Raw genomic sequence first — 27811 nt, forward strand, 5'->3', positions numbered from 1 at the left:
AAGGGAAGAATAGGCGCATCAATGTGTAAAAGATAAAGTGTTTAAAATAAGATGAATTAAGACCTCCAGGCCACATAATTAAGTCCAGTTATGTGAGACAGAATTGAACCCAAATTGATCAGACCCTGGACACCTGACCGGCAAGCACAACACAGATGAGATAGACTCAACTTTTGTGACATCTCCATGCATTTTCGTCCACTCTAAAGTCCTCTATGTTTCATCCTAAGATTCTGGAGCACAATCCAAAACACAACATCATGTCTGGTACCTCTGGAAGGACAAGGCTGTAACTCAATATGAGAAGGATGAAGTTTCAAAATACTTTGTTTCTGTAGAATATATCATGCTTGTTGCAGTTACCCTGCAGGAAGTTTGTAACGTTCTCTGATCTAATTAAACACTATTTTCTATATTATCAGCCTTTGCACACATTTTAGTCACAATCTCAACAGGCTTTAAATAGAACAATTTAGACATGGAATTAGGTTTACCTTTTATTTGAGCTTCCTCATTTTTTAATTGTCTATAACCTAGAAGCGCAAGTTGGCCACCCATCACTTTAAACGTCTAGCTAGTTCACACATTAGGTGGTATAAAGTGGTGTCTGTGTGGGCAAAGCCCAGCTCCTCATAATGTAGGCACAAACTGATCTATGATATTCTAGCAACGTGGCTTCTGTCACAAACAGGTCAGCACCTGGAGACTGTTCAGTCTGTAAAGGGAGGTTTATCAGTGCTTTTACTCCCAAGCTCCAACTCATTTACAGAGAAATTCTGCTTCTTGAAACAAATCATATTAGATGCAATCAATAATTATATCCATTTTGAACATTCACAGCAGTATATTCAGGTGTTTTGTTTGCAGTGCACTTTGGTATCATTGTACCAGGATGCGAACATGATTACACACCTCTCGTGCACGTGCCATGTTAGTGTGAGATTATTGCTTACCTGCAAAATCCAGCTCAGACTGAAACGTACTGTGCTCTTGCTTTAAACGTATTATTTCTTCCCGCTGCTCATTATTTTCTGCTGTTTTTTCCATCAGGTCCTCTGCACAGCAATACACAAAAATTAATACCAAGAAGACTATAATCAATACAACCAATTGTTGTAGTTATAGTAGTTACAGAGGAGAAAAGGGGTGAAAAGTTGAATTAAACATTTCATATTTAACACTTTATTGGTTTTATTTGATGCTGTTATTCTGACCACTAACTCATGATTGAATGTTGGCTAAAAGTTTTTTTTTCCCAAGTAAATAGTGTTGTGGGTGCTCCATGACAGCAACAATACCTCAATTTGTTCCCGGCTATAACGGCCATCGTTTTTGCTGCCGGACTATAGCAGCATATCCCTTTTAAGATATGTGCTACCTGGCATGGGATGTGAAAATTAAGAATTCAGATACAAAGACATTTATTTATTCATAATAGATAAGCCAGTAACTGTTGGTAAAAGTCAGTCCTTAAAGATTATCATCTTGAATGGCAAAGGGGTCATGCCTGATTCTGGTGTAAAACTAAAGTGAATACTCACAGCCAAAATAGCTCAAGCTAGTGAACTACAATTTTGTTAAATTGCTACAATATTGAAAAACTCATGAATGTGAACGTTTTTCATTAAAAAATACAATGCAATATTGAAGCCTGGATCACATAGGAAATAAAATGTTGATTAAAAAAATATAAATATATTAAGAATCGAATACAGCGGAATAAAAAGAGGATTTCATTTCAAATGGTTTACGCTAGATTGTCTTAAGTGTCTACCCGGTTCACTACAAAAAGAAGTAGGAGATGACAGGAAGGCATGCTAATGGGTAATGGGGCCAGGTCTATAGTGGTAGGAAAGGTGTTGCTGCAGGAAGGTGGTTACTGGATGTAAATAAATGTGTGTAAGGTGAAAAAGAAAAAAGAGAACATGGTGGTAACACAGACTACAGCTGCAGTCAGATTTTTAAAATGGAAGACTCTCGCCTGGTTGAAGCTGACAACCTGGGACTGTCATTCACTTTTAAAAATGTACTGGTTTGTAAAAAAAGTTCCACAAAAAGAGATCTCTACCAGCTTGTTTTACAACAACAGCATAACAAGCATTTGCAATAGGTCTCGCATTAATTAAGTGCGAGCTATTGGCATTGCTAAATATTGCAACACCAATTGCAACAAAAGTCTATAAATTGTATTTATTTTTGTAGCAATGGTGGCATGCTGCGCTTTAGATGAATATGTTTAAAACTAAAGAGTGCCATACTGTGATTGCTACAATAGTTCATTGGGACTGCGTTAACAATTGATGTGTGCACTGATGGCTGTTGGTGTGTGCCTGTAGAAATTGTGCACTGATGGCTGGTGGTGTGTGTGCCTGGTGGAAGTGTGCACTGCCGGCTGGTGGTGTGTGTGCCTGGTTGAAGCGTGAACTGACGGCTGGTGGTGTGTGTGCCTGGTGAAAGCGTGCACGGACGGCTGGTGGTGTGTGTCCCTGGTGAAAGCGTGCACTGATGACTGATGGTGTCTGTGCCTGGTGAAAGCGTGCACTGACGGTGTGGTTGTGTGTGTGGTTGTGTGTGTGGTTGTGTGTGTGTGTGTGTGTGTGTGTGTGGGTGTGGGTGTGTGTGTGTGTGTGTGTGTGTGTGTGTGTGTGTGTGGGTGTGTGTGTGTGGGTGTGTGGTTGTGTGTGTGTGTGGTTGCGTGTGTGTGTGTGGTTGTGTGTGGGTGTGTGGTTGTGTGTGTGTGGTTGTGTGTGTGTGTGGTTGTGTGTGTGTGTGTGGTTGTGTGTGTGTGTGGTTGTGTGTGTGTGTGGTTGTGTGTGTGTGGTTGTGTGCGTGTGGTTGTGTGTGTGTGGTTGTGTGTGTGTGGTTGTGTGTGTGTGGTTGTGTGTTTGTAGTTGTGTGTGTGTGGTTGTGTGTTTGTAGTTGTGTGTGTGTGGCTGTGTGTGTGGCTGTGTGTGTGGTTGTGTGTGTGTGGTTGTGTGTGTGTGGTTGTGGTTGTGTATGTGGTTGAGGTTGTGTATGTGGTTGAGGTTGTGTATGTGGTTGAGGTTGTGTGTGTGTGTTGCTGTGGTTGTGTGTGTGGTTGTGTGTGTGGTTGTTTGTGTGGTTGTGGTTGTGGTTGTGTGTGTTGTGTTTGTGGTTGTGCTTGTGTGTGTGCTTGTGGTTGTGTGTGGGGTTGTGTATGTGGTTGTGTATGTGATTGTGATTGTGTGTGTGTGTGTATGGTTGGGTGCGCAACATCCTGTGATTCTGGGCAAATCACTTAACTTCCCCGTGCCTAACAAAACAAAAAAATATTGAATAGTAATGGTTCAAAACGAAAGGGAAAGGCTTAGGGCAAGGGTCTATTTATCGCGGTGCGCAAGCATGAGATGCAGTGCTGATGGTGGGTGGTTTGGGTTGTCAAAAGACACACAATTGATGGACGGAATGCAGAACAAATCAAAACGTTCTCCCCCAGTCAAGAGATCTGGGTTAAATCCATCATTCTTTTGCTCACCATGCCACTCCAGTTTAGACGTGGCCATTTGCAAATCAGTCTTGACCCTGTGCCTCAAGGGAACAGTCCAGCCCGAACTGCCAAGCCAGGTTCTCCCTGGACCGGAAACAAGCATCCTAGGACCGGTTTCAGGGTTTCACCCCACTTCAACCAGGATAGCTTGAATCCAGTGGCACAGTGAGCCCGGGACCTACGTTTTGGCATACCCTACGTACTTAGGGCGAGAAAGCAAAAGACACACAATTGATGGACGGAATGCAGAACAAATCAAAACATTCTCCCCCAGTCAAGAGATCTGGGTTAAATCCATCATTCTTTTGCTCACCATGCCACCCCAGTTTAGACGTGGCCATATGCAAATCAGTCTTGACCCTGTGCCTCAAGGGAACAGTCCAGCCCGAACTGCCAAGCCAGGTCCTCCCTGGACCGGAAACAAGCATCCTAGGACCGGTTTCAGGGTTTCACCCCACTTCAACCAGGATAGCTTGAATCCAGTGGCACAGTGAGCCCGGGACCTACGTCTAGGCATACCCTACGCACTTAGGGCGAGAAAGCAAAAGACACACAATTGATGGATGGAATGCAGAACAAATCAAAACATTCTCCCCCAGTCAAGAGATCTGGGTTAAATCCATCATTCTTTTGCTCACCATGCCACCCCAGTTTAGACGTGGCCATATGCAAATCAGTCTTGATCCTGTGCCTCAAGGGAACAGTCCAGCCCGAACTGCCAAGCCAGGTCCTCCCTGGACCGGAAACAAGCATCCTAGGACTGGTTTCAGGGTTTCACCCCACTTCAACCAGGATAGCTTGAATCCAGTGGCACAGTGAGCCCGGGACCTACGTCTAGGCATACCCTACGCACTTAGGGCGAGAAAGCAAAAGACACACAATTGATGGACGGAATGCAGAACAAATCAAAACATTCTCCCCCAGTCAAGAGATCTGGGTTAAATCCATCATTCTTTTGCTCACCATGCCACCCCAGTTTAGACTTGGCCATATGCAAATCAGTCTTGACCCTGTGCCTCAAGGGAACAGTCCAGCCCGAACTGCCAAGCCAGGTCCTCCCTGGACCGGAAACAAGCATCCTAGGACCGGTTTCAGGGTTTCACCCCACTTCAACCAGGATAGCTTGAATCCAGTGGCACAGTGAGCCCGGGACCTACGTCTAGGCATAGCCTACGCACTTAGGGCGAGAAAGCAAAAGACGCACAATTGATGGATGGAATACAGAACAAATCAAAACATTCTCCCCCAGTCAAGAGATCTGGGTTAAATCCATCATTCTTTTGCTCACCATGCCACCCCAGTTTAGACGTGGCCATATGCAAATCAGTATTGACCCTGTGCCTCAAGGGAACAGTCCAGCCCGAACTGCCAAGCCAGGTCCTCCCTGGACCGGAAACAAGCCTCCTAGGACCGGTTTCAGGGTTTAAGTTGTCACCATTGACCCTCTCGCAATTGAGGGCTCATCATGATGAATTCATCAAACGGGTATGTCATTATTAACACATTCTTTGTGACCGCAAAGGTTATCGTTGCTTTTTGTCGGAAAAAGCTTTTTTGTTGCCGTTGCTTGAGAGAACATCTCATAAGTGCTGCTTCATATGCCAGTTCAGTCGTATGTTAGAATAAGCATTTTAATCTGCTCTGGGCCTCTTCAGTTTCATATGATGGAGAGTGTGCTCTCTTTTGAAGGCCTTTTGTTTGTAGGTTTTTGGAGTGAGTTTGACGCCCCAGTCCTTTGCCAAATGTACCGTGCAGCCTTCAAGCGTCAAACTATTAGTACGTTTATGAGCTTGGATATAACCCTCTCGCTTTCTGTAGATAAGTGGGAGTTTTCAAATATGAGTCCACTGCTCAGTTGCTGAGTTTGTCCCTATTGACCCATGAGACATGCCCTGCGTCATGGGTAATCAATTGGTTGTCAGTGAAACAACCGCACTGCTTGGTTACGAATAAACACATAAAATGCAAGCCTTTAGGCTTCACAGGGGAACAAATGGGGCACCCTTAATTCTTTAGAATGCCAAAATCCAGTTGCACAGTCACCTCTTCCTCAGAGTGATGATGTTAGGGATAAATTACAACAAGCATTGGCCAGGCGGCTCACTGAAAACATCAAGGAGGCCGAAAGGAGGGGTGAGTGCACGCCGAGGTGACAAGAAGGGCTGGGCGAAAAGGGTAGGGGTATGCCAGCAGCAGAGGAGCCCGATTAAAGCGAACGAAAAAGGGGGGAGAAGGGAGTGCGATGCGAGCAGCAGCTGTGCACGTGCACGCCATCGTGCACTCAAGCTTCAGGCCTGAAAAATCGTAATAGCAGCAGGGAAAGGGGCGGAGAGGAGGCTCTGAGGGAGAGCGACGTAAAGCCATATGGCTGCTTTGCACGCGTGCACGCCTCATGCACTGTAGCACTATGCCAGTGATAGTACTTTGAAGTCCCCCTTACTAAATGTCTTGCTAGCAGTGCATGCAGGCTGGCTCCGCTAGACCTAAAAATGTGAAGCCATGCATGTTTTTTATTTATGCATGTTACTGGAGCAACAACCATACAGCAAATAACTGCTTTTGTGATTGTTGCTGCAGTCGTAATAACTTTGAATGAACAATCCGTAAAAAATTAAACAAGAGTTAAGTGTTGGCACTGTCTCTCTCGAAGAGTATTTAAGTGTCTTGCAAGAAACGAGTGGTATTTTCCAATGTAAAATTTATATTTCTTATACCATCTCTAAAAGCTGTAGACAGGCTTTGCTTTTGCACGTGGCCTGTGTGATGGTGTTCTGAAAGGATGTTGTTTAAGCGCCTTTTCACAGCAGTGAGTTCCACTTGCAGGCACCATTACCACCATGGTCGGAGTGAGTAAAGTATGTTGTTCACAAAAGCTAAGTTTCATAAACTGATAAACATAAGATTTTGAAATATCACTTTTATCTGTAAAATTTGGTAGCTATAGATATTACTATTGCAAAATATTTATACACAAGGAACAGGTTTGAATAAGGCAATACTTATTTAAAAATAAAAATGATGTGGGCATATTTTAAACCAATAAGATTATGCTTAAAATTTCAAAGGTATTACCACAATCAGGTCTTTAATAATTTAGTCCCAAAGAACTCTTTTGAACATAGCTCTTTTGCAGGTTAGAAAGGCCACGGGCATTTAATGTATCATCTAATGTTTTTGAGGTATAAATGCAACTAGATTGCTGCTTCATTCACTTCTTTGTACATCTGGAAAGTTTATGCCCTTCCATTTTCAAATTTCACCCAGTGCCAGATTAAAGCCTGTGGAGGCCCATAGCAGTTGAAATGTCTCCCCCCCCGCGCAAATTATCTCATATACCCAAAGTACTGGATTTTTTTCACAAACTGACAGCTGCCAGAAGATGAGCTTTTAAGAGACAAGCGGTTATGTGAATCTGATGTCTATGGTTTATGAGCTTTATGTTGTTAATGGGTACATTACATTATTACAGTGCTTTCTCTATTGAGTCTTTTAAAGTTTTCGTTTCTTTGAGTTGGTTAATTTTTTTCTATCTTTTGGAAGCAATATTTAAGAAATCTTGGTAATTGTCTTTCAAGATCTAATCAATATTGTTTTGATCTATTGTCGTGGAGACCTATAAGGAGTGGGGCCCAGGGGTCCGTGCCTACTTTGCCCGTTTGGTAATCCAGAACTGATTTTGCCAGCCGCCGCTGGAAATGATGGGCCTCTTTAAAAGGGCTAAATAGCGGTTTAAAGCCTAGAAATGGAAAAGTGCACTTCCCTTCAGTGAAGAAATCAAGAATCCCGGTGAATTCCTCAGAATTTCAAACAGCATGCGTGATCAATACAATTCACAGTTATTGCCTATTCCCTGAGGAAGCTGATAAGAAAGTGTTGAAAACACCGACACGCAGTGTCAGTGTTTTGTACTTTTTTTTTAAACTAAACCTACAGCTACATGCAGCATATGAGCAGAAATAAGGAGATGATACTGTTCACTGGAAGGAGTCAAATTTGGGGGTATGCTGCTTGTTAACAATTGAGTGCTGCATTATTATGTTCATGTGGATGATTACATTGAGGATCCAAATTAATTTTGTTAAGGAAAGTGTAATATTGTATGTATTGTTGTCTCTTGAGACCGAAATGTACGTGAAGATATATTGTAAAAATATTTTTGAGATTCAATAACTAAATGGACATGGGTTTCTGACTTGGTATATATGTAATTATGTTGGGCATGAGGATATAAATGGTAATATAAGGGGGGATCTGATACCCCAGATAAAGGAAGATATCTGTAAAAAAAAATTCCTATAACGGATGTAAGATAAATAAATGGTAGAGTCTCATTTGAAGTTTATAAACGGAGACATCATGTGATGAATGAGTATGTGCCGAGAGCAGTATGTGCAAGAAAAGTGGAGGGGTTATGGTGGCCCACGGTTTTGAGGGACTGTCTAGACAAGCGAAGGGGGTGCATAATAGCAGCCTTGTAGGAGAAGGGTATATGTGCCTAGGTAGCTACTGAGAGTGAGGGGCAGATATTCTCCGATCATAGCCCATAGAGTAAGAGAGGCACCTGAAAGAGGAGAAAAACTATTTTAACACACACAAATTAGTTTACCACTAAACGAGCACATGGCTGACATATGCATCTGTTTTATTAGGCCGAGAACTGCTCGCTGCCGTGTTTTTAGACCTTTTCGATTGGATTCTTTATTTCAACCCAGTTTAGGAAGAAGAAAACTAGGATTTTTCAAGATGGAAGCTAGAGGAAGGTTTTTTAACTCGTCGCATAGGCCAATAGCCGCCGCCCGCTGTCTGACGTTCACCTAATGGTCGAAAGGTGAACGTGGCGCTTGGCTTTCAGCCTTGGGGGCGGTCATGTTTGGAACACACTGTGCTGTGGGGGAGCTCTGGCCTCCGGAAGCGCCGACCCCCATTTCCACTTCAAGGATACGCTTGTTTTCCTGCCTCTCTGGACATTAGTTGGAACGGAAGGGGTGCCTTATTGGTGCCTATTAATATGACTGGCCCAACGGGTATTGGTGTGAAATTCCTCGAAGCACTGTCGTCCCCTGCTAAGACTGCACCCGGCAAAGGGGGCGGGGGGGAGGGGGCAGACTTCAAATGCTGCACTGCTATCCACGAACTGGGAAATGGATTTGATGGCGACAGTGGTAGAAAGGGTTTCTAAGATCCCATCTTTATTACGAATATATGTGTAATCCTTGGCAAACCACCGCCCGTCTCACTGTGACTTGTTCTCCTTGAATGTTCAAGAGTATATCATGCCTTAGTTTGGAGTAAGTCTCTAACTGAAAGAAACAAGCTCTCAGCATTGTGTGGTGGGGGCGGGGGAGCGGCATTGGGTGGCGGGGGCGGGGGATCGGCTTCCTTTGACGTCTGAGTCTGATGCCGATGGTGTGCAATGTGCACGCGCCCGGCTCACATGAACTGCACCTGATCCGCAGTTTGGGTAGACTTTTGAAAGCCTTACTATAACTCGACAAACACGCATGCTGTAGTCGAGACCTACAAATCCTATGGAAGTGAACCATGAACGCTTGCTTCACAAAGTGGAAGTGCTTGCATTAATGCTGGTGAATGACTGACCTCTAAGCCTGAGCATCTCACTCTTTAGTCCCTTGAGCCGTGGCTTCAGATCTTCCACTTCTTTGGTAACGTGGACTTCCCTTGTCCGGGCATCCTGCAAAGCACATTCCAACTTCCGAAACCTGGCAGTAAATTCTGTAATGTGATTTGTTGCTTCCATTATATCATTGTCCTGAAGAAAGGCAAATGAAGCATTGGAGCAGATTAAGAGTACATTTATTATTATGACCTAAATGTCAAACAATACATTTTTACGAAATGGATTTGTGATGTGTCACAGTATTAAAACAGTGAAGCCAAAACACTTTGCTGTCTCCGTAACAGTCTAAGCATCTAAATACCTCTTCCAAAGACTGCAGATCCAGTCTGGCTAAATGCAATCCTGTGGCCTAATGAGAGGAAATGGAACAGCACGTAAATTGATAAATATATTAAAAGGCAGCATTTTCGGGTCAAAAGATAAAAAGACCAGCCCATCATTATTTACAGCAATGTGTTCTTGCATGGTTAGTTCGCCTATGTTTCCGGGGATGCCAAGCTGTTGACTGAGCAGACATTTCTTGCTAAATCTGTTGCAAGAATTTGTTGAAGTTTCTTTCCTATTAATATAACAACATTTGCCCTGTCTTCCTGTAAGACAGCCCCCTGGGGATTACTTGTACTTGACACAGATCATAGAGACACAGTAGGTAGAGGGCAGAAGGTGCAGTGAGTGACAACATTACCTTCAGACTCAGCATGGTGGTCAGCTCCTGCTCCCGGGCCTCGCACCTTCCCAACTGGGCAGACAGATCCAATACTGAAGAGCTGAGATTCTGATTTCTCTCCTACAAAATTTATACAAAAGAGAAACCAAAATAAAGTGTTAAAACAGCAGCATAGTATTCAGTTTAACGTCTCTGCACACTGACAGTCATGAACACACTGCCTCACTGGGTTGAAAGAGGGCGGGTATTGATTATTTTAAATGTACTCAGCCGGAAGTAACATTTAAGGTATTATTTTAATAAGTATCATTTTTATACGTTTAAGATTCAATGTACTAAGACATTGGTGTCAGTAACCTTGTCTGTCTCATTAGAGTTATGTCTTCTCATATGGTTAAAACTTTTTACAAGCAGGTGATACCTGGAATGTAACCTCATTGTAACATCAGGTCACAGTAGTGCAACATCCAGCATGAACGGTCAGAAATGCACCATTAAATATTACCTTCAGCTATCTAGTACAGGTCTATGAACGTTTTCTATCTGCAGCACCAAGATGATAAATTGCTGTACAGCAAGAATGCTACTGTCCTGAGGTGATATTACACTGCGCCACCACCTACAGAAACCATTCAAGTATACAAAACATTAGAGTACAAAAAAAAGTGATCTGTGAAATGCTTGTATTCATCTCAGCCACTACTAATTACTCAAGCCACATCGCAGGCCTTCGTTACTTTGCCCACCATACCACCTCAGTTTGGACCCAGCCAAAGGAAATCAGTGTTTACCATGCTCCAATGTAGAGTATCAAAAAGGGGTTTACCCAGAACAAGTCACTGGGACCTGGGTCATAATGATGCTAGGAGGGAAGGGGTCCCAGTGAGAATTAGATAATTCTTGCAAATTAAATCAAATTAGGAGACACTTAATGAGTCAACAATGTTTTATTCACATTATAGACCAAACCAGGATATAGTATCCAACATTACTAGTTTGAAAAGGTTGAATAGTGCCCCTAAAAGTGAAGAGGAAGTTATAAAGTGAGGGTAGTGCAGGTAGGGAGTAGTGACAATAAAATCAGATATGTATCTGATACATTTGAAATTCAATTGTAAATGTACAAAACGGTCATCGATCCAAAAGCATTATTTCAACAAGCACACGCCCCACAGTAATACATTGTATGTAGCAATAGTGGATAGGGGGCTGGAGCAAGGAAGAGAGTTGTCGACGTTTCGACCCACAAACAATGCAGGAATCAATGGAGCCCTTGCGGCGGGGTCTTCCTCAGGACAATAGGGGGGACTAGCAACATATGAATGTCAATGATAGGTACAAATTACTTGCCTATTCAAAAAGATGCCATAGTTACAAAATTAAAATTAAAATAAAACACACCATTAGAGAGCCTACCTAGTTAATCGGTGCGTTCTGTCATATAATCACATTGAAAACCTCCGCGAGAAGACCATGACGTCCTGCGGGGAATTCAAACAATGTATGGATTATTCAGAAAATAGTCCGCAATGTGCGGAGTAAGTTACATCGAGAGCATGTTAAAGGATCAATAATTAAAGGACTTTCATGATGAAGACCCCGCCGCAAGGGCTCCATTGATTCCTGCATTGTTTGTGGGTCGAAACGTCGACAACTCTCTTCCTTGCTCCAGCCCCCTATCCACTATTGCTACATACAATGTATTACTGTGGGGCATGTGCTTGTTGAAATAATGCTTTTGGATCGATGACCGTTTTGTACATTTACAATTGAATTTCAAATGTATCAGATACATATCTGATTTTATTGTCACTACTCCCTACCTGCACTACCCTCACTTTATCACTTCCTCCTCACTTTTAGGGGCACTATTCAACCTTTTCAAACTAGTAATGTTGGATACTATATCCTGGTTTGGTCTATAATGTGAATAAAACATCGTAGACTCATTAAGTGTCTCCTAATTTGATTTAATTTGCAAGAATTATCTAATTCTCACTGGGACCCCTTCCCTCCTAGCATTACCATGCTCCAATGGCAACAACCCTCCCTTGAAAACAGTGTTCCTAGTAGCTGTTTGCACTTCTTTTATAAGTTCAGGAGTACTAACAAATTCTATTAAACACATGGTTTGTAAAACGAGCATAGGAAATTACATGCTTAATTGTTATACCGTAGAATGGACTGATTTTCTCTCTTTTCTGACAACTTTACTGCTACTAGGATAAAGATTCTTTTTTTTAAAATCACACAAGTGTGTTCCAATCGTGCAGTTGCAAGCACCAGTGCAAATAATTTGATTTTGGCCAATATTTTAAGAACAAAGTTGACTCCAGGGCCGAGAAAGTATAGTCAATTATTTGTACTAGAATGAAAACCCACCAACACAGATGAGACTCAATGTATTCGGTAGCCATATAAAGTAAATCACTAGAATGGTAAGGTTACAAGCAGGCAGCCAATATTTATACTTTACACTAATTCTGATATCTGTGCACCTAAATGTGATTTTGTATTAGACTACATAGCAGCTGGATTTTTGCTGCACTCATTAAACCCACACTTCTGCGATTCTGTTGTGAGCATGCATAAGGAGAAACTGAAACATACTTCAATCAAACGCAAAGAGAGGACTACAGACATCCACATTTAAAATACAAAATTCCCACTTGGTCGGACTCAGACAGCAGCTTAGCAAACATCAGCTTATGCTCACCTCCAGTTCTTGACACTGACTCGACGCCTCCAGGGCTTTGTGGGACAGCTCCTGCAGCTGGAACTGAGTACTTTCTAGAGTTGCACGCCGGTCATGTTGTTGCGACTCAAGGATTTTGATCCGCTTTGTTAGAGTCCTGATTATTTCATTTCTCTGGTGAAGTTCATCTAATAATTACATATTGGTGTCATGCATAAATCATATAACCGAGTTCCAGTGCAACATCCAAGACCATAGTGTCAATTCTACATAGAGTTGATAACCAGGTGCTCCCTGAACCGGAACAAAAGCAACGCAAGGACCGGTTTCGCACTCACTTCTGGGTATACCCGGCGCACTTAGGACATCAAATGGAAAAACAATACAGTGATGGATGGAATACTTGAATTGACCTCATGCACTGGCACTCACTCGGGCCGCATCTCAAGCCATCGGTTTTCACTAACCATACCACCTCAGCTTGAAATTAATGCAAGCATCCTTTCCATCACTGTTTTGTATATTCATTAGTGGAGAATCAGGCATGAAGGGTGAGGGTGGGAGTGCAGAATTCAGAGCTGAGCAGAGGATGAGAAACTTGTACTTCTTATTCACTTGCCAAACAATGCCATGATTTTAAAAAAAGAGGTTTGAGTTTGAGTTTAAAGTATTTATAGAGCGCATGTTCACCTGGCGGTTTCATGGCGCTGTGGTGTACTGAACCTAGAGGGACAGGAAGATCAGGAGGGAAGCGAGGAAAATGTAGTTTATAAAGGGAAGGCTTGTGAGAAAAGGAAAGTTTTTAGCTCCTTTTGGAAGAGTGCATATTGAGTGGAAGATCTGAGGTGGGCGGGGAGAGAGTTCCAAAAGGCAGGGGCGAGTGTGGAAAATTTCGTGCCCCCACACTTTTTAAGCCTAAAGCGGGGCACTGTCAATAATTGTTGGGAGTATGAGCGCAGTTCCCTGACGGGGGCGTAGGCTTTGAGTTCCGAGGAGATAATAGCTGAGCTGCGCCGACCCGGGCCTGAAAAGTGATACATCCCATCTTGAACTGAGCTCGCTCTCGGATGGGGTACCAGTGCAAGGATTTGAGGAGCGGAGTGATGTGATGGAATTTGGCCAGGTTGTGAACCAGGCGGGCAGCCTGGTTTTGGACCAGCTGTAGTCGGCGCATGCTGTAGGCCGGCATGCCACAGTATAAAGCGTTGCCATAGTCTAGGCGAGAGATTACCATCGCCAGGACAATACGTTTTAAGGCAGAGAAAGAAAAGAAACGGGAGACTTTACGGATGGTGCGGAGTGAGAGAAAAGAAGAGGACACCACTTGGCTGACCTGGGAGTGCAGAGTGAGTTGGTCGTTCAACTTAATCCCAAGTGTTTTCACAGAGGAAGATGGAGAAGAGGGTGGACCTAGGGAGGGGGGCCAAAAGAGAGAGGTCCATGGACTGGAGCAACCACCTGTCAGAACTAGCTCAGTTTTGTCTGGGTTTAATTTCAGGTGGTTGTAATTCATCCAGTCCCGGATAAAGATCATAACAGACTGGAATTTAACCATGGACTCAGGGGATGGGGACAAAGTAAAAATAAGCTGAAGGTCATCCGCATAGTTATAGACGGAGACCTCCATTTGCTGAAGGGCAAAAATGAGAGGGGCAATATACAAGTTAAATAAAAGAGGGGAAAGGGAGGAGCCTTGAGGAACCCCGCATTGTACTTTCCGGAGATCTGCCGAGAAGTCGCCCAGGTGTGGACAAGCCTTATACGCTGCCCTTTCCAGACGATGCTATCTGAAGGCCCCAATCCAAGATGAAGTAGAATAATTTCCTGTGAGGCAATTTCCTGTTTCAATCAGATATTTGGGGATATTTCTAAGTAATGAATGCATCACAATGCATTTGTTCACTTATTTTTCGGCACATAGTTTACCCCTTGTGACTATTTTTTGCGCACTTGGAGTGTGCAAACTACTCCTCCCCCTGTGACCCCAGCCCCGCCCTGGCCCAACCGAGCCCCATAGCAAAGAAAATAAAATGTAAATAACAACGTTATACTAATTTTACTTTTATTTTTTTCTGCTCTGCGAGCAGTGAGGCAACGCTCCTCTGCCTTTGCGGAGGAGCCGCCACTTTATATACAATTAGGGATTTCAGGCACCATGCCATTTTGAAGGAACACTGTACAGTGCAACAATAATATATAGGGACTTTATTGTTCTCTTAGCAAACTGCCATATCTTACCAGCTACTGAATCTATTCAGTGTCAGAACTCCATAACCACAGCTAAAGTCTCTAGCACACAGCAAAGCAGGTGAACAAAACAAGCTAACAGGTGTGAAAACCCAAGTCCCTGGGCTCAACAGCGCTCCACCCAGTCATAGGGAGTAAATAGTGAGGTATATTAAAGCTGGACTATAATGCTATAGTGAAGGCTTCCTACATATTCATCTTGGTTTCACAAAGAAACAAAACCGGGACCATAATGAAGGCTACCTTCCTTCCAATGTAACCAGGCCACACCGGTGACAACCATGTAAAGGACAGCGTGCGATGATGGGATATTTCCATCAACTATGAACATATTTCAAGAATAGACACAGGAGGGACCAGGAAAGGCCTCAAGTGCCTTTCAGATACCTTCTTTTCATACACACGTAGAATTATTTTGCAAGTATGTGCAGACCATTTTGGTACTAAGCTATACACATGCTGTAGTTGCCACACAGGACATTCATTCCCTGCAGGGATTTTATTCTTTGCTCCAATTACTTACTTTCTAACCTGGAACACCGCTGTTCCAGAGCCAGCACTCTCTGGCGGTCGTCCTCCCACGCTAGAAACTGCCGCTGATGCACAGCTACCATTTCATTGAGCTCCTTGTCGCGATCTTTCAGCTCTGAGATCAACAGCTGCAGCTCCTTCCTCTGTTTCTGAATAGTTGAGTTCTCAAGGTCTGCACCAAGATTCTGAAAAGGGAATGCTCAAAATAAGGAAGAATCTTACGAATAGGAAACTTTGATTTATGCTCCAGTATAATGTGCCCATTAGTGATGCTTTGACTATTTGTTGGCCACTTTTGATTTCATCCTTATTGCATATTCTAATGACTTCTTTTTAGTATTTGTGATGATGTGTCTGATATTATTTGGGTTGCCTTTCTTTAATAAAAAGATTTTTTTTGTAAATAAGGAAAATTCATGTCCCCAGAAGTCACCATATCAACATGGATGGAAACATAGATTGTACAAGCTGTAAATACTTTGAATAATTCAGTACAGAATTGTGGCCATATTCGGACATTCATGCTTCCATGTCTCCTGCTAGCTGCCCTAAGCTATTTTGGGAAATCTGGAAAAGAAACCAGCATGGCAGAAATACGCATTTGGCATTATATCCACTAGGCAGGGGTTTGGAGTTCTTTCCTCTAAGCCACTGCCATGTCAACGAATGTAATTCTATATCAAAACGTCTGAATGGAAACCACAGAATGGTGTCAAAGTGGCCGGGTCTGAGCTACAACACTTTGTTTTCAGCAAGCTTGTGATTTGCTGGTGTCATATAGGTAATGCTTTTCTATATATTGTGTTAAAGTAGCATGAGCTTATTAAATGTTTAAACGACATATTTTCCTTCGGCTTCAGTTTGCACACGGCCCATAATTATTATTGTAGCTTTCAACCTAGACGAAAGATGTGATTTATTGAGAATAATATGTTATTGCTCTGATATCAGTCGTGCCTGGTACACTTGGTACACTGTCTGCACACTGAGATCTATAGCCTCTAAGAATAACCTAACACAAGGTTGCTGGGAGGCCTGATCCTCGCACCACATTAGACATAACACAAATAATGTTGCTGCCAACATTGGGCTCTACGCGGGTTTTAAGATAGAGTTACTGAGAATGAAAAAACACACTTGATGCTTCGCATGCAGAGAGCTGGTAGCTGTTGATGTGATCTTCTCCTACTGACCATTAGAGGTATGGGCCTGCCCAGCTAAAAACCCAAATGAGACCTTCTAAGATATAATATAGTATGCTAAATAGGGTGCGCGAAATATAGGTGATACAAATTTCTATAGATTTTGCATTATAATATGCTATCACCGTTAGCTTACTATGGACTAGTGACTATGCTGATAACTCTGATTTTTATAATATGTATGTTGATATTATATAAGATACTGCGTTTGAGAACCTTGTATTGAAAAATAAATATTTCAAACTTGCACGTGTGTTCTTTGGCTCCCAGTTTTTGTTTGAAATGATTATAGAGCGAAAGAGTGTTCGTGTGTTCCACGATACCTGAGGTACCCTAAGTTCATGTTCTGGATTGTCTAAGTCATTGGGAAGTTGTTAGTACCAATGAGACACTGTAGCTAGCTTGGTAAGGGGATTTCTGATACTAAGGTGAGTTTTGGGTCACCCAAACTCACCCAGGTTCTAGATCTCTGTGCACAGTTCTGTGGGAGAACGGAAACCTTGCTACATGGCGCCCATACGTTGTTGGCCTTATATCATGACACTCGAGTAGTATATCATTCAAACCTTAACCCCTTCATTCCCGTTTCCGGAAAACGGTGGTGTCGGACAACCTACCTATTTTTGACATAGGTCTTTTTCAAGCTTGAATTTATCTAAAACGGTTTCTTTGAATTACTACCCATTTGTGCTACAAAGTATTCTTTGTTTTTTCGAGTTCCTGTGCTACCATGGCACAAGCCGTGGACATCCCGCAGCATAGTCGCATTGCGGTGCGTGACCACTTGCGGGCTTTTAATGTCCCTGTGGAAGGCTTGGCTGTGGTTCTGGTGGTGAGTGCGGAACATGCTTACCCGTACGAACTGTTTTATTCGTGGGTGACATTTCCGGCGGTGGACGCTAATTCTGGAGTGTTCCATTCATACACTGCTTCAGCTGTACCGGTTGCGTATGCTCCGTACAGGGCACTGGAGGTTCCTATTGATGCTTGGCAGCATGGAGTTTGGTTTGGTGGCGCCCTACCACACGCTTTAACCGCTCCGAGGTTGGGTCCTTTGTCCATTCCGGGCACTAATTGGCCCGCTTTGGCTGGATTCACTCCTCACCCTAATCGCGCCACTTGTAACGTGGCTGATCTGCGGCGACTTCATGAGGTCGCAGTGTCTGTGATTAGAGTGCTTGTTCATTACACAAGCCGTAATGTTCAGGACGCAGCCCCTAGGGGTGCGCAGCTTCGAGCAGAGCAGGCTGGTTTAAAAATCAATCCTGTCATGGTGAATTCCGTAATGGGCAAGAAGCCCCAGGATAAGGATGATTTTCCTTTCTGGCTTGCGGAGAAATTCGGCCAGCTGGAAGCTGTGTTTCCTAATACGAATCCTGGTGACAAACACCGGATTCTTACGCTTAGTTTACCGAAAGATTTGGCCCCTGAACTTGTTGACTGTGAGACCTGGGGTAAGACTTTTGCAGCGGTCTATTCAAGGTGCTATGGCACCCCGTCTGTGACCAATCTGGGTGCGGTCCTTAACCACATGGCTGATGGGCGTTTCCCCCCCCCCTGTGCTGAAAAATGCCATTTTAGTGGCATCATGACGAGCTCAGCTCGTCATCAGCACACGACACCCGTGGGTGATGACGAGCTGAGCTCGTCATCAGCATCGAAAGGGTTAAACGTGTACAAGATGATCACCGACCGGAGTCGGCGGTTGAGTTGGGTATGCGCCTGTGTGGCACCTTTGATATAGTTTGCGATCTCATCCTTGCAAATGTCAAGGGGGATGCAGTGAACTTTCAGGTTGCTAACGCTTTAGCGTTAATTCCCGAGGCCGAGAAACCCCGTCAGTTAGCAAGGATAATTGTGGCGGCTTATAAAACGGTTGGCCGCAATGCAAAGGGTCTTAAGACTTTTTCTGATAAAGAGAAAAAGCAGCCCCAGGGTCAGTCTTCGGAAACTAGTGGTCAACCTAAGTCCAAGAAACAGAATTGGCCTAAAAAGCAGAATCAGGGTAAGCAACAACAACAACAAACACAGGTTTCTGCTCCTGCGGCTCCGTTGCCTGCGCAGCCGGATCGAGTTTATGATTTGCGCGATGATTAAATCACCTGAAAGGTTTCAGGCTTCTGGCCAACGCTCTCCTCGTTCCTTTCAGGACTCATCGGCTCCGTCAACCGGTGGTGGAGGGGGCGGCAGGGGCCGGGGTGGCCAGCAAGGACGTGGTCAGCCCCGCCCGCATAACGGTGTAGACCAGCAGGAAGGCGCTACGCCCAAGAGACCACAGTTTGCCACGAAGAAAGTCGCCGCCCTGACAGCGCATCGATATGCGCCCCAGATAGTGAGAACGCGGCTTCGGAATCTGACGTGGGCTCTGAACTTGCTGGACAGCGCGGCGGAGATTACCATAGTGAGAGAGGCCCTCCGTCCACTGTTGAAGGTGACAGCGACTGACACTTATGTTGTAATTGAGACTGCAGATACGCATGTTGCTCCCCCTGAACGGCTTTTTGAAATTGTCCTGTTAATTGAAGGTGACATGCAGCGAACTGTAAAAGGGGTATTTTGGGAAAATCTTTCGTCTACATATGACATTTTGCTTTCGGAGGCCGACTGGCCCCCGCCTTTTGTTCTCACAGCTCCGCGAGGGGAGGAGGTGATCCTCCCCAGTTTCGCGCACACTGTATCGAGAGTGGAGGCGCTGCATTTTGCAGAAGAGTGGGCTCTGGCGCTTGCCCCGGCTGTGTACCGCAATCAGTGTGGCTGGGATAAATTATCTCCAAGCCACGAGATTCCTTTACGGTCTCAGCCGCAGCCTCAACCTCAATATCCCATACGGCGTGAAGCCAAAGCTTCTGTCGCGGCTATCCTTGAACAATTGGAATATCAAGGTGTAATTGAAACGTGTGTGTCACCGATGAATAACCCCCTTTTTACTGTAAACAAGCCGGACGGCTCATATCGTTTGGTTTTGGATTATAGGCATTTAAACTCGCATTGCCGTAACTGCGCAGTACAGAATACTCATGGCTCTGCTTTAGTGAATAGTCTTGAGCGTAAACGGTTCAAAACCACGCTTGACATTTCCAATGGTTTTTATGCCCATAGATTAGATGGTCTAAGTTCTCAATGGACCAGCTTTACATGCGGCGGTGTGCAAAAAATGTTTCGGCGTCTCCCGATGGGCTATAAGAATAGTCCTGGAGTATTCTCCACCCGCATAGTCTCTCTTTTGGAGGGCTTCGACCCAGTTGCTTGTTCGTATGTGGATGACATTTATCTCACAGACAACGATCTTTGGGAGCATCTGTGTCGAGTAAATAGCATAATTTGTAACTTTGCAGACATAGGTTACAAGTTTAACTCTGCAAAGTCGCACATTGCAGAGTACACAGTGTTGTTTCTCGGCTACGAGCTTAACAACGAGGGAAAGGGGTTGGCACCTCACTTCCTGGAGAAATGTGCACAGTTGCGCTCTCCGACAACACTGAAAAAATTACAATCTTTGCTCGGTTTTTTTAATTTCGGGAGGACTTACATTCCGGAATATGCCCAGCGTATCAAGCCTTTGTATGCTTTGATACAACCATCTCTTTCCAAACCATGCTGGCTGCCTGAGCATTCAGACATTCTGCAGTCTTTGCAGGCTGATATGCTCGCTTCTGAATACTTACAGACTTGTGATAACCAGACCAACCTGGTGATAAGAATTATCCCTGGGGGGGTGGGTTTCACGTACCTGACTTTTAATGAAGGGGATACAGTACCTATTGCTTACAAGTCACACTTGTACACTTCGGCTGAACTGCGTTTTTCCACTGTGGAGAAAGTTTTAACGGCTGTGCAGATGGCAATTCTTAAAGAACGAGCCCTGTCACAAGGAAAACGCATGTTGGTTGTTACCCAGTGTCCTGCCTTGGAGGCAGTTACGAAAGCCAGTGTACCAAATTCCAAAGCTTTGCACCCTCGGTGGATTCAGTGGGCTGCATCCTTGACATCCCAGGATGTCATGTTTATTTTTGACGCCACTTGACGGTCGCAGGAGTATTTACAGTATGAATTTGTTCATCCTGCTCCTTTAGCAATGCCGCCGTTGGAGGATTTCCATTGCATCATTTACACTGATGGTTCGGCGCAGGTTGCGCATGGCTCTAAACATGCCTACGTTTCCGCATGCGCCATTGTGGTCGGTGCCATGGTGAACGATGAGTTCGAGTCCAGTGTCGTGCACACGCAGACGCTTGGGGACTGCACCGCACAATTAGCAGAGCTTCGTGCTCTGATGCTTGCATTGGAGTACGCTGATCCTAGTGTGACGACTTTGATCGTAAGTGACTCTTACTACTGTGTCCAGTCTTACAATGAGAACTTGTTCTTTTGGATTCAGAATGAATTTCGTGATTCCAAAGGTAGCACAATAAAACATAAAATGATCTGGGTCCGAGTGGCGGAACTTAAAGAGAAATTGCCACTCGTGTTTGTGATTCATACTCTTGGCCATCAGCGCGTGGGGGTCCACGCTGTTGGTAATTCGCTTGCTGATGAAGCAGCGAAGTCAGCGGTATCAAAATACTTAGTTGCAGCAGTCACTAGGTCCAAGAGCAAGATAGATGATGGCATCTTGGCAGCTGTTGCTGCCACCGAGAAGGGAGGTAAATATCCTGCAGGGTTCCCTTCTAAATACACATACCACTTAAGTCCCGATAAGGTTCCTTATGTGAAAATTCCTGATGTTGGCGAACATCTAGTTCCCAACTCGGATCGCAGGGCTGCTTTGATTACAGCGGCTCATGAAGGTGTGGCGTCTGCGCATGCGGGCGTCTCAGCCATTGTAACTCAGCTACAACAAAGGTTCTGGTAGCGGGGACTGTACAAACAGACGCGCGATTATGTCCTTCAATGTGACATTTGCCAGCAGATTAAACCTTCAACTGCTGCGCGTCCGCCTCAGACACAGTTGTACATCTCTAATAAACCGCTTGGGTGCGTTTATTTGGATCACGGCGGTCCATTTTCTTCTGATACTGCATACAAGTACATCTTGGTAGCAGTTGATTCATGCACACGCTTTGTGTGGGTATGGCCACATCGGAGCGCTGATTCACGGACTGTCATCAAGGATTTGCGAGTCTTTATAGGGATTTTTGCCTGTGGTACCTTCCATTCGGATCAGGGTCCGGCTTTCGCCTCTAAGGCGTATAAGGATGCTATGGTTTCGTTGGGGGTCCAAGTCAAGTTTTCGAGTCCGTACAGACCCGAGGGTAATAGTGTAGTGGAACGAATGAACCGTGACTTAAAGCAATCTTTGACAGCTCGAGTTATAGGCACTGGCAGAAACTGGTTGGCCCACCTCAATGGCGTGCAGCGTGTGCTTAATAATCTCCCTAGAAGGTCTCTGGGTGGGGGGACCCCGTACGAAATGCTCTTTGGTATCAAGATGTATGTACCGGACCTCGACGGTCTAGACTGCAAGGCCCAGGCCACGGCCTTTGACGTAGATGAACATTGCAATGTTTTACAGGATCTACAAAAGACCAGAGACAGTCTAGTAAGGAAAATTTGCCCTCCACATCGGATGATGCGTTGCAGATCCCAGTAGTTGGCTGGCTACCCCAAGTTGGAGAACTGGTTCGAGAGAAGATCGATAACAAGAAAGAGTTTGGTCCCTCATATCGTGCACCGGTTCGAGTTCTTGGAGTGAAGGGCACAAGAACAGTCATTTTACCACCACTTCCAGGTCGTAAGGAAAACAGATTTATTTCTATTGACAATGTCAAGACACACAGGGTGGCCGATTCTTCATAGCATGACACCGGCTGTTTCCTGTCCTACCATGGTGAGGCATTCTGTGCTGGCAATAACTTCTGGTGCAGAACAGGAGGTGTCCCTCGAGATGCCTGCCATATCCAGTCCTTTATTAAATACTATTCCTGTTACTAACATTGATGAGATGAACTACACCTATCCTGCAGACTTATCTATGCCGGATTTGCAGACTCGTTTGGCCGACCAGTCCAGATTCTCTTTCGACTCTGTTTCGGAACTTTCGAAGAAACCCTCAACTATTGCAAAATATGCCACCTTATTTAAAAAACATTTTTTAATTGCCCCTTGGACATACATTTGGTTGATTCTATTTTCATTTTACCTTTTTATGTCAATTGGTTTTGTGTTTTATTTTTTCCGTCTGATCGATGATCACTATGTTAAAAAAAGAACAGGAATTCGGTACCTTAATGGAACATTGGCCCCTCTTTCCTCTTCACATTCAGCACACAGACTGAAACGAAACTTGAATACAGTCAACATTACTGCTTGGCCTGTCCTTGATGGGATTGTGAGGGATGCGGTTAGATTTCAAATACATGGGCCCACTGAAGTGATTAATGTTCCGAATGTGCTTGGAGTAAACATGGGGGATGTGATTAAACAAAATCTACGCTCTGATGATTGGGATATTCAGGCCGTAGAAGCATTATTCTCTGATTTTAAATACTATGCTGCCTTTGATGCTGAGGATCTGTATTTAGATTCTATTAATTATGGTGATTTGTTTTGTTTTCAACATTATGGTAATCATTTTTTACATAAGACAAATTCCAGGAGGGTTGCTGTAAATTACACACAGTGGGAACATTGCCCTGCTCCATTGGGAGGCAGCTCCAATACGTTTCTGAAAAAATACACTTATTTTACAGATTTTAATCAATCAAATCCTGAGTCATTTTATTTCAAAATGACACAAAAGTCCATGTCCAAAGTTAGACTTACCGATACAAAATTGCTGTATTCGAAGTCCTTTCTAGACAGATTAGCTGTAGATGGCTACGAGTTTTGGAAAGGAACAATTGACCTTAAATCGGTTTGGGGTACCAAAGATTGGCAGGTACAAGGCACTGAGGCTTTGCACCGTGCATGTCTCATCCCGAATCACATGTTGTTTCTAAATTCATCCATTTTCCAAACAACATGCTTTGGATTGGCTACTTCTAAAAAATTAAATACACCAATTATCCCCGATTTGGAAGAATATTCAGGATGGGGTAATTATACTGAATTGTCCATTCATGAGTTGCAAGCTCTATTGCACAATTCATCCTTTAATATATCCAGTTTGGATTCCAAGGGTTGGCTGATGTGGCATAGGAGTGCTGATTCTTGCCAACGTCGTTTTCTAGGTTTGGCTGAAGGGTTCACAGAAGTCAGACCTGATCCCCGTTTTGAAAATGATTATACTGTCACCACTTATTCTGTGGGGAAACTGTGTCAGAATTGGTTACAACATTCCACTTTAGCTGCAGTTAAACTACATCTGTCTCAGTTAACTGAAAACGTGGATTTGAATGATTTTATAAAAGGCCCAGCTAAGGGTAGATCTAAACGGTGGATTTATGCGGTTTACAATGAAATTTGGAAATTTTCGCAAATTGAGGCTGCTAAACGCCTAAGAGCGATTGATCAAGCAAATTTGGAAAAGGTGCTTGCAGTCGTCGATAACAGTATTAACACGCTTTCTTCCCGAATTTACACGTTGAATAATATTGTCTTTTCTGTAGTCGACATTGTAAATGATGAAGTATCTGTATTGTACCACGGACAAAACCAATTGCGTTCTGTAATGCAGTTTGCATGGACACTACAGACTCTGAAATCTGGTCGCGTTCCTTGGAGTTACATGAATGTGTCGTCCCTTTTTGCCCCATTTAATTTGACTGACAAACAACGCATGCTTTCCATGCGAGATGCATCATTTTCTATGTTACACATTGAAAAATTGGAATCTTTGCCCTTTTCTGTGGCTGAAGCAGCTGCTGCTACATGGCTTATCCATGGTGTTATTACTTTACCATTTGCTTTGTATAAATTTACCAATTGTATGAGGTACATTGCTATAGGGCGTTATGAACCACTAGGCAGTGCTTTCCTACATGAGGCATGGTCTTTACCATACACGTACAGATGCCTGAAGGATGGAAAGGTACAAGAGTTCAAAGACTGCTGTGCAAGGTTAGGTGGAAGGTCGCATTGGTTCTGCCAGAGGCAGTGCATCCAGCGAGCAAGTGATAACCAAGACCCAAATATTGCATCCTAGCCTGGATAGCGGGTTGCACTGTGTACTTATTTGGTGATCCTGCTGGTGTTTGGATACTTTTGACATAAAAGGCAGGATTCCACTGTTGACAATTACAAAATATTCACTTTGATGGCCCTGGCGCATCTAGTGCATTGTTCTCAAATAGTAGACAAAGTTACTGAAACTGCTTCCAGTTTTTAACTGTGGAGATCTAGCCTGGGAGCCCATGATGGTGAAATAGCCTTGACTGCCATGATAAACCAGATTAAACCTTGTAAACAGATGCAACTACCTCATTCTTGGAATGTTCAAACCTTTCAAACTATTAAAATGCCATTTTACAACTGAGCTTTTCAGCTCAAGGACCAAGAGCACCAGGTGACGAGGAAACACTGGTTGCCACTGTTTTCTCAAAAGGCATTTCACTTTGTTGTACCCAACTGCAAAATAGTTGATAAACACTGAATTAAAGCTTTTTCTTGCTCACTTTACCTTGGGTGGAGACGAGCGTGGTGATGATGGGTTCATAGGTAGTTGATGATTCAAACTTCAGGCAGACACAAGCAATGACTGGGTCTATCCTGCTGGAGTGATGTTCGAAGTGGGAGTACATATGATTCAGAAGCCACTCACTGTACTACACAGGCATCATTCTGTTACATCTACAGCAAGCATGAAACAAAAATCTATCAGCTGCCCATTTCACATGATAATTTTGAAGCACTTTAGGAAAAACATTTTATAGTAACATTTTTTATGAAATAAGGGACAGTTATTCTGGTCCGTAGCTAAAAGTAGACAACTTGCTCGGTTTACCATAAGAATATTCAGGGTGGAAGCTGTAGGCATTCTCTTTGACACCACAGTGTCAAATTCGGTTTGTTAAGGCTGCTGGGTTTACATACAACATTGGGCTTGCCCTCGAAAGGTAGAGAACAGGTTGTCCAGGCAACTCTTGTGTATCACCTCGTTTGACCGTTATACCAAGAGCTTCTAATTTACAAGCAATATTCAAAAAGTTTCAGTCTTCTTATTTGATTCACACATCATTTGTTTGGATCATAAGTAGATCTGTTCAGTCTCAAAGGAACGTCCCTCAAACATTTGTACAATTATGCCGTGTTCAGCTTGCAAGGCGCGATTCCCCACACAAACTCCCAGTTTAAGGGACATTCCTTTGAGACTTAACAGATCTACTTATGATCAAAACGAATGATGTGTGACCGAAGCTTTTTGGATAGGACTTATAAATTATAGGCCCTGAGGAAACCCGTGGTTCATGGGCTAAATGCGTTGGCTGTCTGGCTTTTTTTAAGAAGGAGATTGAAAAGAATAGAAGATTGCATTTTTTTAATCACATTCTTGCAAGATTAGTGGTGATTTAATTGGGGACTGAAAGCCTCTACATTTTGGCGTTTCTTCTTAATACTGGGGTGACTGGACAGCTGACCCAGGGAGCTGGGCAACTGGTTACCTGCAAAAGAAAGAGGACTGACTGGATTGTGCAGGTATACAGTTCCTAGCTGTCCTATAGTAGTGTGCAATGCTTGTGTATCCACTGTTTGGAATTTTAAAAACCCTGCTTTGACCTACCAGCCATGAATTCTGTCATTGAGTTTTACACGCAACACTGAGGGCACACTTGAAAGGTGGAAAACAGGATGACAAGACATTTCTTGTGTATCCAGCATCTACTCCATTTGTTCTACCAGGATTCTGTCTCTGGGTTTTGTTGGGGGTAGAGTGGCTGCTTTAAACTGGATTTTAGTCTTAATATGTAGGAAGACACCAAGGATTAACACAGTACACTCTCAACACAAACACTAGCATTACCCATCAGAGCACACAATATGTTGCCCCAATGTACATGAAGAAGGACTAATCAATAATCCAATAGATGCCAACAATAAACTTTCCTCTACTATCCCTCACACAAACACAGATCACTCGGTATAGTAGAACAATGTAAGATTCCAGGATGACTACCATCATTTTTTTCCTAGAGTTTTGCTACATTTTTTAACAACATACACAAATCTCTCCTCTGTCTATAATTACCTTCAAATTCAGCAAACCACTCAAAGGTACATGTTTTTCTTTATTTTTTAAGAAACTCTAGGGAGTTTTTTATTTAAGACAGAAATTATCAAACATTTAAAGAACAGTTGCATAAAATTACCACATGAAGGGCAGACATCCTCTACGTCTACATCGCAATCACGAACAATTATGTATCCCAACCGAGTCATTTAACATCACAAGGGGAACAACTGGCCAATTTTTAAAGGAGGTGCCTTCTGACTCCAAACCTGATAGTAATCAAGAAATTATGAAACAATCGTACAGGGTTTAAAAACCCACCACAGACCCCCAGTCATCGTTACCAGCCTTCCTTGCAGAATTGGAGACGTTTGCAGCAGCCTCTGGCTTCCAGGTCAATGTATCCAAGTCGCAGGCCCTAAGGTTCTCCTTACAGCCTTCCACCAGAAACTCTCTTAACCAGATATGCCCCATTCGATGGGACATGGAGTGTATACCATACCTCGGAATAAAACTAGCAAGATTGTTTCAGGACACATTAACCTTGAATTACAAGCATCTCTTGTCACAGATTCGCCAGGTCCTACAATGCTGGTGACCATTTGGCCTCTCATGGCTGGGCCGTGTGGCAGCGCTCAAAATGAATGTGCTCCCGAAAATAGTATACCTCTTCCAAATGCTACCAGCATAACATCCCCCTGGTATGCTGAAATCTCTTCAGCGAGAGCTCCTCTCTTTCCAGGATGAGCAGGGACCTAAGCTATAGACCCCCAAAGGAGGGCGGCCTTGGGATCCCCAACATTGAGCGACACTACCAGGCTATCCAGCTACCAGTCTTATTGTGATGGTTCCAATGGGAATCTGAGAAGCATTGGCTCTTTATGAAGCAAGCCCTGTCAGGCCAACCCATGTGGAGAATTCCTTTTATTCGTAAATCCCGGTGCCCAATAGGGCTTTACGGGTCACCGGTCACCCGGGAGACCCTGAAGGCCTGGGACACGACCGATACTCGTTGTGAACTCGCCACCTTTCCGTCTTCTTCAATGCAGAGGGCCCACTGAGTTTTGAAGACTTCCGCTCTGATTTCAAGTTCCCGGAGACAGAGTGATACCACTTCCAGCACATAGGTCACTGGGTTATGCACCCATCCCTACGCAAGGGGGCACAAAGGACGGTCACCCCATACGAGAAGTGGTTACATACTAAAAAGTCAAGCAA

At 43.8% G+C, this 27811-nt stretch overlaps 1 protein-coding gene across 2 annotated transcripts in view; it reads right to left on the reverse strand.

Annotated features, from left to right (window-relative positions):
* CCDC62 (coiled-coil domain containing 62) overlaps positions 1-27811 on the reverse strand; it is a 218235-nt gene that overhangs the window by 163562 nt on the left and 26862 nt on the right. For both annotated transcript variants that reach the window (XM_086942944.1, XM_086942945.1), the window contains 6 exons: positions 25046-25215; positions 15279-15471; positions 12530-12696; positions 9832-9933; positions 9107-9278; positions 954-1055 (listed from right to left, as the gene is read on the reverse strand). In XM_086942944.1, coding sequence (XP_086799070.1) covers positions 954-1055; positions 9107-9278; positions 9832-9933; positions 12530-12696; positions 15279-15471; positions 25046-25081 — 772 coding nt within the window. In that variant the 5' untranslated portion in view covers positions 25082-25215. Of the gene's footprint in view, positions 1-953; positions 1056-9106; positions 9279-9831; positions 9934-12529; positions 12697-15278; positions 15472-25045; positions 25216-27811 lie in introns of those variants that run through there.

Source organism: Lissotriton vulgaris, chromosome 11 (assembly GCF_964263255.1).
Source record: "Lissotriton vulgaris chromosome 11, aLisVul1.2, whole genome shotgun sequence".
Lineage (NCBI taxonomy): Eukaryota > Metazoa > Chordata > Amphibia > Caudata > Salamandridae > Lissotriton > Lissotriton vulgaris.